Source organism: Anguilla anguilla, chromosome 2 (genome assembly GCF_013347855.1).
Source record: "Anguilla anguilla isolate fAngAng1 chromosome 2, fAngAng1.pri, whole genome shotgun sequence".
In the NCBI taxonomy this organism is placed as follows: Eukaryota; Metazoa; Chordata; class Actinopteri; order Anguilliformes; family Anguillidae; genus Anguilla; species Anguilla anguilla.
In genome coordinates, this window is record NC_049202.1 from 15,051,086 (window position 1) to 15,065,816 (window position 14,731).

Sequence of the window (14,731 nt, forward strand, 5' to 3'; positions counted from 1 at the left end):
TTGAAAGGCCTGCTTTTACAGAGAGATGGATCTGTGCTCCACCACGCTGTGACAGCACTGGCCAGCAGCACAGCGATGGACTGCTGCTGGGGGCGGGGCTACGGCTCAACTGTGAGTCCTGAGAGAGAGAGAGAGAGAGAGGGAGCGAATGATAGAGAGTGAGAGAAGAGAGCAAGAGAGAGAGAATAGAGTGAGAGCGAGAGCGAGCGAGGGAGAGAGAGAGAGGGAGAGAGAGAGCGAAGAGAGCGAGAGAGAGAGAAGGAGAGAGAATGCGAGAGCAAGAGAGAGGACAAGCGAGAGAGACAGGCCAAGAGAGACAGGGAGAATAATTAACACAATTACCACAGTTATTTGTTTACTTCTGCCTTCTTTCTCTTCTCCTAGAAAGGACAAGGGTGATGGAAAGGAGAAGGAACAGGCAAGATGAAGAAAGAGAGAATGAAAAGATTGGCATGGCTTTAAAAAGAAGGATAGAGGCAAAGAAGAGAAGGAGAATGAGAAAAGGGAGAGCCAGATGGGAGTAGAGGGTGATGTAGCTTGAGAGAGATAGAGAGCGGGAGAAAAGGCCAGAGAGATGAGAGAGAGAGAGAGGGAGCACGCAGAGAAGTTTAGTCCCTTATGCAGGAGCAGTCCTCGTGCCTGTCATTGTGTAGTTCTTTGCCTAATGAAGTTCCAATTAGGCATTGTATCCAGCGTGGATTAGCGAAGCTTATTAGCAAAACACAATGTGGTATTGCAGTCTTGCCAGCATTGAGCAAGAACAGGTGTGACACACTGCAGGGGTTACAGATCACACACACCGCGCTAGCAGGAAAAATAAAAGGGAATACTTTTAATAAAGATGATAGCGACATGTTTTGGCCTTGCCATATTCCTTTTACAATAAACAATGAGGTTTTATTTTGCACAAGAAGCCCTTAATTGGCTAGCCCGTCAGATCACATGATTTGAAGCATTGTTTCCTGTACAGCTCCTAATTGTTCACTTTTAGCGGTTGCGCATCTGGATTGTTAGGGAGGGCAAGCCGAACATTGCTTCTTATTTTGTGATCCCTAAGTTGTTGTGGAACTCGAGTGTTCTCACCGTTTGCAACATATTATAATCAGCACCGTGTAGTATAATAAGGAAATGGCCACACTGGCCTCTACATTGTGCATTATTTCTCCATCCTGGGCCATGTTCCAGACCACATACTTGCATACTACCTGCCTAGAATGCATAGATGTGCGTTAGATACTCAAGTTCAAGCGGGCGAGTATGTGCTCAACTTCACTGGTTGTGTTTTCACGGATGTGTGGGAGGTCCACAGCACTTATCGACTCAGACGTCATCCATAGTTACCATTCCCAAGACTCATTGCTGTTTGAAGCTGCGTGTTCAGAATTGAACAGAGAAGGAAGCCGCCAGGGAGGAATTTGTATTCTAGCGTCAGTGGCCAACAAGTGTCTTGTCTTGCCTACATACGTCAGAAAAGATTGATGGCCCCTTTTGACGTGCAACAGAAATTTCACTTGCCTACTCATGCAGACGCATACATATAAGGCCGAAATTCACAGCACACGAATGATGCAAATGCGCATCCGTGATGTGTATATATATATATGTATACTGCACACTTGTTTCAGCACTGGCTGCATGTGCTGGATGCAGATACTGTCTGGGCCGTGGTGTGCAGGCACGCAAGCATGCATTTTGGAACACTGCCCTTGTCCTGGGGGAAAAAAACCTCCTATGTTTTCAGGATTCCTTCTAGCTGAGCTCAATTAATTAGGTCTGATTGGATTTTAATTAAATATTGATCTGTTTTCTGCCTCTCCTGAATTTCTTGATCTGCTGTAGACTGCTGAAATTTGAAATTTTGGTACGGAAACTGGCCTTGTTACTCACACTGTTGCTTGTTAAAGTCCCAGGTGAGACACTGCCGTTATACTCTTGATCAAGGTACTTGACCGTAATAGCTTCGTTAATATGCAGCTATATAAATTCATGGCAAAATATAAATAAGGTACAATAATCTATTTAATCTCCATGCATGTGGGTGCCTGCTCTGTAATACATAATGCATGGATAATGTGAAACAAGTGTGTACTTACGGGTGTACGAAAAAGAAAATTAAAAGAAAAAGGCAAGTTTTCTTCTACTTGATTTTGTATGCCCTGTAAACTAATTTGCCGCAGCTGTCTCAATTGACTGAGTTTAATTAATAGCTTAAATTGTTTAAAAAATGAATTGATTAAACAAGTGATTAATTTTAATTACCTTGAACATTAGCTGTATTACAAATTCAAGTGGCTTCTGATTACAAAAATAGCCTATGTATGAGTACTTGGTATGCTAACAATAACAAGTGCCCGTATGTGTAAATGCAGCACATTTCTCTGGAAATAAGTAACTGCTACCACAGTCATGAAGTTCACAGAAACATACTGTGGTAGCAGTTACTTATTTCCAGAGAAGTGTGCTGCATTTACATGTACTTACTGAGCTTTAAAAAGAGTACTGATATAGACTTGACATTACAACTGCTCACTTCTCAGTCCATTGTGGATGTCTGTATCAGTACTCTTTTGAAAGTTCAGTCAAACATAGATCTTTGATCTAAATAACAGTGAAAACCTCGACACCTGTCATGTGGATTATTACAATATTTAGCATAATCCTCTGTGTAATGGACAGATTGACGATGGCTGTCAAATTTTTGGTGCTTCGTTGGGAAAGTTCTGGAGTCCTTAGGGCCATTATTTTGAAACAGTCCAAGAATGAAATGGTGAGATAAGGCTGGGCTGTCAGTCCATTTTAATGCACAAGTTAAAAATGATTTGATGGCATTCTCCTCATATTCTCTTCAGTGTATTTATTTATTAAACAGCAATATGCAAGTAGCATCATTTGTATTTTGGGAATTTTTCCCTCATCCAGGAGGCCTTTCATCTTATGTGGGACACCTGCCACATTAGGTGCTTAATCAATTGTAAAATTCATGATCTATTGCAGGCCTGAATTAAAGAAATCACACCGGTCGAGGGCATTTGCTAAGACGATGTAGCCGTAACGCAGTATTTTGTGTTTAGAGCTGGCACTCAATAATGATAATTAGGCAAAATGGAAAGAATTTGATTGGCGCTGTTAAGAAATGAGTAAATAAAGCGATCGCTAGGCGCAGTGGCGGGGAGCCAGCTGTTGTGCTGGCCTGGGTCTGCCCGATGGCGAGGGATTAACCCGGCCTCTCTCCTGTTTATCTTTTCCTCTGCGCTCCTTTGTGTCTCGCCGTGTTGCCGCTGCGCTCGTTTCCCCCCGGCCCATTGTTCTACAGTTCCCCCCCCTCGCGGCTCGGCCGCTGTGGCGCGCCAGGCATTTTTCTAGAACGTTCTGGCCGGAAAAATTGAAAATGAGAATCGCAAGCGAAACAAGAAGGCCGTCGATCGAATTTTATTTATTTATTTATTTATTTACTTATTTATTTATTTATTTATTTTAAACGAGCCGCTTTTTTGGAAATGTCGGGGCAGGTATAAAGGGTTCGCGCTGGGATTCAGTTTTGACTGTGAAGTCAAATGGCACGTCTCCCTTCCTGACGCGCGTCTCGTTTCCCTGGCGGTGAGTCGTAAAGAGGAGGCCGCTCGCACTTCCCTTTTTTTCCCCCCCCTTTTCAAAGAGCAGCTGTCAGTTACCGGGCGAATCACCTACGCCTCGCGCGGCAACCTGTCAGAGAACTATAAACTGCACCTCGCCGGGGGGGGGGATGTCAGCGTCGTCTGTCAGAGAGGCGAGAGCGCACACAAAGTGTGGACAATGGGCTTAATGGGATCGTCCTGGTTTGTTTTAACAGAGCTGCCATTATCGCCGCTGATGCAGGCCGGGCCGGCATTTAAATGCGATGTCAATCAGGGGCCGGTGCCCCCCCCCTCCTGCCCCCGCCCATCATCCCCCCCGCCACCCCCCCCACCCCACCCCGTGAACCGTGGGACGCCGCACAGCGAGCGCCTTTTCAGAGCGAGCGCGTTAATGAGCGCCATCCGGGCCGCTAATTGCCCAATCAGGAGCTCACGCTGCGCGACACGTGCGCTCTGGCTTTGGGGGGTTGCGGGGGTAGATGGAGATGAGACCAGACCAGACCCGCTGCGCCTGTTTTACCCCCCCTGCCCCCCTGATCGGCCCCCGACGTGGGCAGAGAAGACTTCCGCTCACAGCTTCTTCTGAACTCAGCCGATTCCCTTCTGCGGGCCCGGTGCTTATTTTAGCCCCACGGCCGCTGGATTGGTGGAATGAAACGATGCGCTTAAAATAAAAAAACGAATTAAGAGCCATCTGCCGTCCGCCGTGCTGTTGAAACGGGCGTGGAGAGGGGAGCTCTTAATTAGCCCGTCGCTCTCCCGCGTCGCTCTCCCGCTGAAGGGTCCGCGCCTTCTCTTGGCGGGAAGACGCGGTGACAGGCCGCCGGTCGCGGGTCATTCCACGCCTCTGCCCTCAGCGCCCCCTGCTGGCCGGCGCCACGCTGAGCGAATTTCGGCGTGGGCTCGGCCTCAGCTTTGGCGGTTTGCGCTGGGGTGGGGGTTTCCCGCGATGCGTCGTTTGACACCTGCCACTGACGAGGCGGGTGGCTCTGCCTGTTCAGACAGTTTCAGCTCCTACTGCTAAAGGAAGCTCCGAGCCCATGTTCCTTACGTGTTAGGACTAGAGAGATGACCCAGGATCAGTTTTACATTTTTACATTATGTGGTAATGCTGTTCACCAAAAGCAGCCAGAGTGTTGAGGCCTCAGTACTCCGCACCTGAGGGTTGTGGGTTCAGATGCAGGCAGACGTGCCTGAGCCGGGCACTTCACCCGGTGTCACCCTGCTGCAAATCCAGCCACCGTCAGTCCGCGCTCTCCGGATTAAAACCCTGAAGCATTGGGAATCGCTCCGGGTGATTCAAGGGCTAATGCGATGTAGCGTCTCGGCCGGCGTGACTCCTTCAGGCGACTGCTTTCCGATCCGCGCCGCCGAGCGAGCGAGCGGGCCCCGGCCCTCCCCGGGTCGCGCGGACGCTGAGCAACCAATCCCCGTCGCTCGCTCCGTCGTCCTCGGCGACCGCAGTCCCGCGAGGATTACGGGCAAACAAGAGGGGGCCATGATGCTAATTGGGCGGCGGGGGCTGGCGGGAGGGGCAATTACGTGCTAATTAGCGCCGGTGTGAAAGCCGGGGGGTCAGTGCCACGGGGAGCGTGTGCGCACCATGTGACGAGGGAGGTGTGACGGGGGCGGGCACGCCATCTACAACCCCATGGCTGGTTTTTGATGACTAATACCCGTTGTATTTCTTTGCCTCCCCTACAGCTATCTATAATTACGATGCCAGAGCAGACGAGGAGCTGTCCTTACAGATTGGAGACACTGTGCACATACTGGAGACCTATGAGGGTGACTATTCATTGAATCTACTACTGATCCCTTTCCCCATTCACATGGCATATTACGGCTGTATGATATGGTTGATGCTGGGGTTCACAAACTTTCCCCTGTGATGAACACCTTGTGGTAGAGGACCATCTATTTCAATGAAATGGTTAACCTCTGATACCCTTATCCAACACCAACTACTGGCTGCAATTCAGTTGCTGTTTAATACAGTACTACTTGGCTACTTGTTATATATGGTGGATGCATATCTAGATATACAATATAAAATACAATCCATACAATATAAAATAAATTACTGTGGCCATCAGTTTCCAGGAAATGTGCACCAGAGCATTTGTGCAGCAGGTATATATTTTTTCTGAAAGTATAAGTATGCAATGAACACGTTCGAACACCTCAGGCCTGCTTTATGTAGCTGCCATGGGTCGTTATACCCCAGTTTGGGAACCCCTGGTTTAACAAACTGGGATCATTATACTAGTGTACCGTTGATTTAAGTAGGCTACTTAAAACAGAAGTGCATTGGTAAAATATTCAGCTCTAAAATTGAATAATATGTAGAATATGAGAGATGTACTGTCAGTTACCATGGAGAAGACCACCTGGCAAAAAAATAATTAAAAAGTAATGCAGCTGAATAGTCAACACAATGTCATTTTTCTGCATTGCTCCACAGTGGCCTGTTTAAACTGTTCTACGAGAATATGATCGTTTAACTGCATTCGTGGATTTACGGCATGGTGTTTATTAAACATAATATTTAACCTATTGACATGCACTCTGAAATGAATGTCATCAATAAATATAATGCGTGTATGTATAATATCCCCTGCTGCACATTGCCCAGTCATCTGAAGTCTAAAGGCCATTTCCCGCTTAAAACTCATTTCATCTTATTTCAGGCTGGTACAGAGGACACCTATTGAGAAGGAAGTCAAAAAAGGTGAGTAAATGCACACATGAAGGTAGAAGGAGCAACATGGGTATTTGAGGAATGCAAATGTAATATTCAAAAATCTGATTTTATTACCAATAGGACAGTATTTCGCTCTGTGACAGGTTGTGGCACAGCATCGTTTATCTTCCTTGTCACACTTTCTTATAAGTATACTGATATTACATTAGTGTCATCTTATGTATAGTGTGACAGAATTTTGACCTTTGTTGTTCAAAGGTCATGGCTTTTATTTTTTATTTTTTCCATTGTAGGGTATATTTCCTGCGTGCTACATTCATCTTAAGGAGGCAACGGTTGAAGGCAATGGGTTTGTACATTCTTCAAGTTCTTTTAAAGTTGAAGTTTATGTTGTATACACAGCATGTCACGTCCGGGGGTATACGTCTTTGACCCTGAGGCTGTAAGATTCTTTGGGGAAGGGAAGACACGCTTTCCTATTGGTGCATAATTTTCGCCACCGTGTCTTCGTATTCAAGCCACAGTCGGGTTAGTGTGTGATTAATATGTACCTGGCCTTGAACCGCTGCTGTATGGACCCACCTGCTTGGGTTCAATGCGACGGCTATGCTTCTGGCTAGCGTTGTAGACAGCGATGTCTCCAATGTACTGACCCTATCAGTATTGTAGCATTTGAAAATGAGTGATAGTGCTTCGCTTTTAAAGCGATTATCCTTGAAAGAAGAAAGACGTGAAGTAAGTACCCATCTATTTCTGTCTCGGTACAGTCTGTGGCTGGAATTTAGACGTAAAATAAATGCAGTTAGTGGTAAGCACGGGCACTGTGGTAAATTTAAAGGGAAGTAGAGCTCGGAAAAGGCTCGGGATGACACACTAGAATTAAAAGGCAAGCCAAGTAAGTATCCTGCCCCAAAACCAGCAATTACGGAGCCAGTAATAATGCAGTCAGTCTACTCATTATTGTGAAATACGGGTCCAAGCCATTTAGTCGGTGGGGGGCAGCATCTGTGTTAGGGATGAATGTTTCTTTTCTGGGAGACGTTTGTGTGACTGTGTGCGCATGTGTATGTGAAGAGTCAGACTCTTCAGGACTGTTGCGAGGGTGAGCGGGTGTTAGGTGTCGGAGTGGGAAGGCAGAGCCGTGTGTGTGTGGCGTTTGTGGCGTTCACCGTGTTCCTCCACTCCCACCAGGCAAAAAGAGACGGTCATCCCGAACGAGCTCCCCCTCGTCCAGGAGGTCACCGCTACCCTCCGTGAGTGGGCCTCCATCTGGAGAGACCTGTATGTGGTGAGTCGCACCTCACCAGCCCCGCTTCGCTCTTCCTTTCCCATCATGCCTTGAGATCTTTTTTGAAGTCACTTCATTGCTAAAGCTTGCGTGCGATTGTGACGTGTCGTAGATTAAGTGCACGTTCTCAGAGGGTTTCAAACTTGATGACCTGATAGCTTTTTGTGGAGGTTGTTTTTTTTGGGGGGGGGGGGGGGCGGGGCAATTAACTCATCGAATTTTGCGGCGCGTTTCCTCAGGGGGACAAGCGGGAGATGTTCAACTCCGTCCGCGACATGATCTACGACCTCATCGAGTGGCGGTCTCAAATCCTGTCCGGCACCCTCCCGCAGGACGAGCTCACCGAGCTCAAGCAGAAAGTCACCTCCAAAATAGATTACGGCAACAAGTAAGTCCTCTTCTCTACCGTTTCTCACGCCGCTACAATCGTGTCTGCCTCCATCCCAGGAAATACCCCGTTTGAGATCTGCGGTCCATTGATCCCAGCTGAATTAGTGTATTATCTTTGAGGGCCATTGAACACCTACACTCCAGCGATGATGGCTGGGCGTGTATTGGCTTCGTGTCCCGAGATGAACAGTCATCGCTGAGTTTGCGGGCTCCCGGAGGAGATATCCGTCTCGCTCGCTAGCCTTGTTGCCGAGAGAGCTGGGAGCGGCGCGGATAATTGGCCGCGGTGTAGCCCGGGCAGGGAGCGCTTCCTCTAGGTGTGGTGTCTTCGCCTTATCTTACATTAGCGGCTCCTCCGATCAATCGGGCGCCTCTGATCCGCTGCGTTAGCCATAATTAATCAGCGGTGATGAAGAGGCTGACTCTCGGCCGGTGAATCGCGGGGCGATAAGAAACGGCGGCGGGCTTTTCGTGCGACAAGGAGGAGAGGCGTGTGGAAGAATTCGGGCTTCCGCTCCCGGATCGACGTAAGGCGCTGCAGCAAAACGGACGGGCCTCGATTCAGGCCCGGGCGAACGGGGACGGGGGGTTGCGAAGGCAAAATGAAAGCGGGGCTGTCGAATCGGGGGGCGGGGGTGGGGGGGACTGCACCGAGTCGTGTTTGCCTCACCCTACGGCGCCGAGATTTCGGCAAAGGCCGCCGGGCGTTCGCGGAGGCAGCCCCGCGCACGGCACGGACGGGAGACCCAAAGGCGGCGCGTTCGCCTCTGTGTGTTTTCACCTCCTCGTGATTTCCTCACGCTTATAAACCCAGAGCTCGGCATCCTGCCGCTCGCCCTGGAGCTGCTGCAGGGAGACCTCTCTCTCTCTCTCTCTCTCTCTCTCTCTCTCTCTCTCTCGCTCTGTGTGAAGCAGCTCTGCGCTCCTTCCAACGCCTCCGCACCTCCCACGCACCCAGGGTTCCACCGCTCCCTCCTACACTCTCGCTTTTTTTCAGCCCGCCCCCACTCCCCCCTCCCTCCCCCTTCTCTGGGCTTTCCCCAGGCCCAGAGCTCTGCATCTGTGTGTAGCTTAAGTGAAGAATGACAAAGCACTTGAGCACGCTGATTTATTGCAGTTCCCTAATTGCTTACCTTTCTGACACAGGACCTTCAGTAGAGCATTGGCATGGGAAAACGGAGATGAGCGTTTTAGTAATGCGTCGAATGACGAGAATTCTGACCTCACACCTAAAAGTGATTTTGACATCACAGGAATACAGTTATTTCATTCAATACCTTAATAAATTTGTAGTTATCAATGTGGTTATAATGATACATGTTAATTAAATATTAATCGATCCCAGCTACTTGGTTGTGCATCTGGTTCTGCAGACCTGCTCAGCACTGTGTATGTGGAGTGCCGCAGGCCCAATAGACTCCATCTACCCCCCCCCCTTAGATATTTGGATCAGGACCTGGTGGTGAGAGACAAGGATGGGAACATACTGGACCCAGATCAGACCAGCACCATCAGCCTCTTCCGAGCCCACGAAGCCGCGTCCAAACAGATCGAAGACCGAATCCAAGAGGAAAAGGTGACTCTCCTGACTCTACACACGCTCCCTGTCTGGAACGTCTCCCCGTATGACAAGTGGCGCTGACAAAAGACACATCAGCACACACATTTGTCAGGCTGAAGACAGGGAAATTTTTTTATTCATTAGCTTCATTTAACTTCAAAATCCTTTGTGAAAATGAGGCCCAGAGATGGCAGCTTTTTGGCATACTACTGTATCAGTGAAGTGGTGCTGAAAGCTGGTAGCAATTTTGGATACCGATCCGATGGAGCTAATATATTGACACAATTGAATCTTTTAGCCACATCTTAACATTCCTGGGTGGGCTTTTCTATTCAAAGCACTTTTATTTTAAATGATTTGTTCCTGTTACATTTCTGTTTAAAATGATTCATTTATGTAAATATAAATGATAAAATATTAATGTGGAATCACAGCCAAATACATTGACCGCTTCTAATTACCGTACTTCTATATGACACTAGCTACTGCATACCAACACAGAGCACATCTTTCATGTTTTATATAAAGAGTGAGGGTGGCTTAACAGTAATAAACTCCACAATAAAAAAATGTGTAAAAACACATTTGCAGGCCACTTACTGGTAGTAGGTGTTCCCCTTAAAAGCCAAGTGAACTTGCGGTGATTCAGTCCTATGTTTCGTGTGAATGGTCCATCGTTCTCAATTTTGTTGTGGCTGCGTGACACATTGGTCACAACGGGCATCGGAAGTAATTGCTGAGTTATTTGATTGGTTAATGTCCCTCAGCACTTCTATGTTTCCGTCTCTACTGGCCAGCGGAGAAGCCATGTACTGATGGAGGAAGCTGTCTGGACCGGGGGCCTCGTCAAACGCTGTGTTTCTATTTTTCCCTGACAGTCCCAGAAGCAAAATATCGATCTGAGTAGGCAAGCCAAGTTCGCCTCGACCCCCTCCTTCGCCCTGTTCGTCACCCTGAAGAACGTGGTGTGTAAAATCGGGGAGGACGCCGAGGTCCTCATGTCCCTCTACGACCCCGTCGAGTCCAAGTTCATCAGGTTCGTGTGGGACGTGACCCTGCTAAGTAGCCCTCATTGCTGGGGAGGGGGGGGGGGAGCTGTGGATTTGGGATTACAGTTTTAAAAAAAGCTTAAACTAATGAAAGCTGGAATTTTTCTGGCTTCAAATGGTCTGTGCATTATTAGTTTCTGGTCTTTTTATAGACATTTATGCTGTATACTGTATTGTAGCAGGCCTGTTGGCTCAGGGGTATTAATGCCTGTAACCTCTATTGATTATCATTAGGTCACTTCTTCTGATGAGTTTTGATATTGCGCATTATTACAAGTCTGCTTTGTTTAATCTTTTATTAACCCCATGGGTTTGTTTTTGGTGCTGACGATTATTATTATTTATTGATTTTTTATTTTTTTTGTTCAGTGAAAATTATCTGGTGCGGTGGTCCAGTTCAGGGTTGGTGAAAGATATAGATCAACTCCACAACCTGCGATCAGTTTTCACCGTGAGTATGTTTTTAAAATTGTTTGTCGTAACAGCTTGAAGCCCCCCAGGCTTCATTTGGTTCTCCTATGCCATCAATATTTCACCCATGCCTAGCCCCACCCCCTCATAAAACGTGTAAACCAATGGAAAGTGTTTGGCTATGTCAGTTGCCTAAGAATATGGCACGGTGCTCTATGAATGCTCGGGTCATCCAGTAAGCTGTCACTTCGCTTTATTTTCCTCATAAAACAATTTTAGATGTCTTTCCAGACTTCTGCGTTTTTCGAGTTGGTGGTGAGGTAGTGTCTCTGTTTCGCCTTTGGATAAAGTCCCAGTCCCTTTTTTTGTTTTTTGAAAGGTCAGCACTCAGTAATGGCTTCTAAAGAGGCCTCAGACCTAGTTATGCAACCCTGACAGAGTGCCTGATGGCTTCTGAAAAAGAAATGAAGCAGAGTCCGAGGGAGAATTGAACCAGTTTGCCATGGAAGTGCCGCCTTAAACAAAGTTTATTCTCCCCTGAAAAATGCTCAGTCAGGTCAAGTAGCTCTCCACCTGCAGCAGCTCCATAACCTAATAAGCTGCTCTAGCCTGACAACACAGCGAGTCCAGACATATTTGTTTCCAGGTAAATGTGCATTTCAGTCTGTTGGACAGGAAATGAAGCAGTTCCTCATCTGTCCCCGAATCTCAGGTCACCCCTTGCTAGCTCCTGTTAGAAGTAGGCTTTAATTGATAGCAATGAGCGCAGCGTTGTTCCTGGACAGTCAGAGCTGTGTGTGTGTGCGTGCGTGTGTATGTTGTTTTTGCAGGACCTTGGAAGTGAGGACCTGAAGAGGGAGAAGATCAGCTTTGTTTGTCAGATTGTGAGGGTGGGGCGCATGGAACTGCGGGACAATAACACAAAGAAGCTGACGTCGGGCCTCCGCAGACCGTTTGGAGTCGCGGGTAAATATCCACGCCTTGGGGCCAGAAACCTTCTCGCCAAACAATGGTTTTGTTATGGTGATGAATATCTGCCATTGCCCCTGGCTTACCACTGCTTTACTACATGCGCATGACCATTTAACACGAACCCGCACAACAGTATTCTTCCATTTTGACTCTATTTTAATTTTCACTTTCTCAGAATTTTGATATGAATGTCAGGCCCCCTTGCTTGTATGTCATAATAACTTTACCCTTGAGCACAGTTCCATTCATGCACTCACAGGTTATTGATTGAAGGATTTAAATATTCTGAATGGTTTGAAAGGCTGGCTTGGGTTGTGTAACATACCCACAAATCAGGGATGGTTCGCGAAGCATACTTTTACATAAAGGACGAGCTTCACCTGAAAAGCAGCACAGAGAGGAGGATAAATTTGCTTTAGTCTTTTCGGAATTCTCCACGCACAGGGTCACGCACAGGGTCACGCACAGGGTCTCTGGTTTGTTTTTCAGTCATCAAAGAAGCCGGAGATTAAGCGTAAAATAAAATGGAAGCGCGGCCGGGCCGCGCTCGGTGTACGTCGCTGGGGATTGAGCGTTTATGCTCCCGTATCGATCTGACTCCCCCCTGCGAGGGGGATGTCTGTTTCACGGCTTCCTGCCCGGTCAAATACATAAATCTGGCCAGAAATCAAAGGATTTCGGGTGAAGTTGAAAGAAGAATTAGTGGCTGATTCGTCCCCGTGGAGCTGGCAGCCGGTTTCATAGTAAACTAATTAGATTGGCCCCTCGCCCAGGTTGCCGTACGGGAGAGTGCTGTCTTTTTTCCCCCCATCCCTGTCCGACTTGAGGAAACGGTGGCCAACTTCTTACTTCATAATTCTTAGTTATGAATTTGATTTGATACATTGAGCATACCCGCAATCTGGCAGTGTGGAGTGGTGATTTTACTGCCTGTTCTTGTCATTGACCTACTTGATTAAAGCTGGGATGTTGATGGCTCACTGTTGAGTTGTTAAATGTTGATGGAGGCGAGGGGGGCGGGGTTAGAGGACAGGCTTTGAAGCCATCAGTTTCCCGATCGAACACGGTTATGCAGTCAACGTTCCTTGTGCCTTTCATCCACTACACAGCCATCTATGAGGGTCAGCCGCATTAGTGTTCTCCAGTGTCTTCATGGCTGCCGGTGGAAAGCTCTGCTTTCACACCGACTTTCAGATCTTTGGGTTTTTATGTGAACGGTGGGAAAGAAAACCCTGGTTACCCGCTTGCGTCATGAAGCTGTGTGGATCTGAGGTTTTGTGATCATGGCCAATCGATGGCCGTGACGGCACTGACCAATGTCGTCATCGTTTTTCTCTTCCCTCCCCCGCCCAGTAATGGATGTCACTGACATCATCACCGGCAAAATGGACGACGAGGACAAGCAGCACTTCATCCCGTTTCAGCCGTAAGTATGAGTAAACTTCCATGGCAAAAGTGGCACTTTTTTAAACGATAAGAACATTTCTATGGGGGTTCTCTTTAAATTTTAAGGACTGTTACAGATTCAGTTTCTGTCTCGATGGCTTTTCTGTACTTTTGATCAATTTTGGAGTGTGTCTGCTGTTTTCTCCTCACAGAGGTTTGGAACCCTGATTTAAACCTGATTAGCCGCCATTTTAGGCAGAGTCCCTCAATTCCCCACTGACTTAATTAAAGTGGTTGGACCTAATTGCTGTTGTGCCTTTATTCCACAGAAAGTATGAGGAAAGAGTGACTTTTTAAACTTGTTTTTTTAAACTTGTGTGTAGTTGGACATGATTAGTGACACTGAACTCTCGGTGGCAGGTTAACCAGCAATTTAAATGGTGAGCGCTAATGATGAAAACATTTCAGTCTCCTCTGCAAGACAAGTTGGTAGATTTAAGAGCTGAACTTTGTTGGACCGTCTGCTCTTGCAAGAAAAAGTGGCAGGAAGTTGCCGGTATTTTTTGTAGAAGGAAGTTTGCAGTAATTACATAATTGATTAAATTGATGTAGCCCCAGGCATGCTAACGATTTGTTTTTAGATGGAAATGGCTCTCTGATATGAAATGCGCAGAAACCTGATATGCACAGCGATCTGACTTCTCTGTCATTGTGCCACTGGCTCATTGGTTCCCGAAGGGCCTCTTTTGAGATGCATATGATAGGGTCCTCTCCTCCGGCCTGCTTCCCATGCAAGGAGGACGCAGCAAACTCTAATCGTAATTTAGGCAGCCTACATCACTGTCTGATGATCTTGTCCGGTGGATATTTCTGATCCGCACTGCACCAAAATCCTGAAAGATTACGAGCGGCTCGATGAATGTAATGCATTCTTCCTGGCTTGGCACGAAAATATATTTGATTAAAAACCCCTTTGAAATTACAGTTAGTAAGCCTGCCACTTTACCACGGTTCAGTTAAGTACTAAGTAAACGGGTCTCTTGTTATATAAGCTTGCTTTTAAGTACGGTGGCTTTTGCCGTTTGTTTTGGACATTCATTTTTAATGTTTTCAGTTGAAGAGTGATACTCCTCCAGGGCCACGCAGTTTGAGTTAGCGCCGCGCGTTTCCTTCCGTGTTTGCGCCGGCACCGCTATCTCCTCGTATGTGACGGATCCCACACATTACCGCCTCCCGCGCAGTCGCCGCCGGTGCCGTGTTTCCGAACCGCATCTGCTACTTATTTCCCCTCCGCCTTGCTTCAGATGGTGGATCTGGCAGACTGGCGGACTGGCGGGGTCAATTTTGTCGTTCCTC

General features: G+C 47.4%; 1 protein-coding gene across 6 annotated transcripts in view; it reads left to right on the top strand.

The window, feature by feature from the left end:
• dock1 (dedicator of cytokinesis 1) overlaps window positions 1–14,731 on the top strand; it is a 233,935-nt gene that overhangs the window by 17,691 nt on the left and 201,513 nt on the right. For all 6 annotated transcript variants that reach the window (XM_035405183.1, XM_035405185.1, XM_035405186.1 and 3 more), the window contains exons 2-11: window positions 5,319–5,402; window positions 6,305–6,345; window positions 6,612–6,667; window positions 7,510–7,606; window positions 7,846–7,994; window positions 9,437–9,572; window positions 10,436–10,593; window positions 10,976–11,057; window positions 11,848–11,983; window positions 13,343–13,415. In XM_035405183.1, coding sequence (XP_035261074.1) covers window positions 5,319–5,402; window positions 6,305–6,345; window positions 6,612–6,667; window positions 7,510–7,606; window positions 7,846–7,994; window positions 9,437–9,572; window positions 10,436–10,593; window positions 10,976–11,057; window positions 11,848–11,983; window positions 13,343–13,415 — 1,012 coding nt within the window. The remainder of the gene's footprint in view (window positions 1–5,318; window positions 5,403–6,304; window positions 6,346–6,611; window positions 6,668–7,509; window positions 7,607–7,845; window positions 7,995–9,436; window positions 9,573–10,435; window positions 10,594–10,975; window positions 11,058–11,847; window positions 11,984–13,342; window positions 13,416–14,731) is intronic.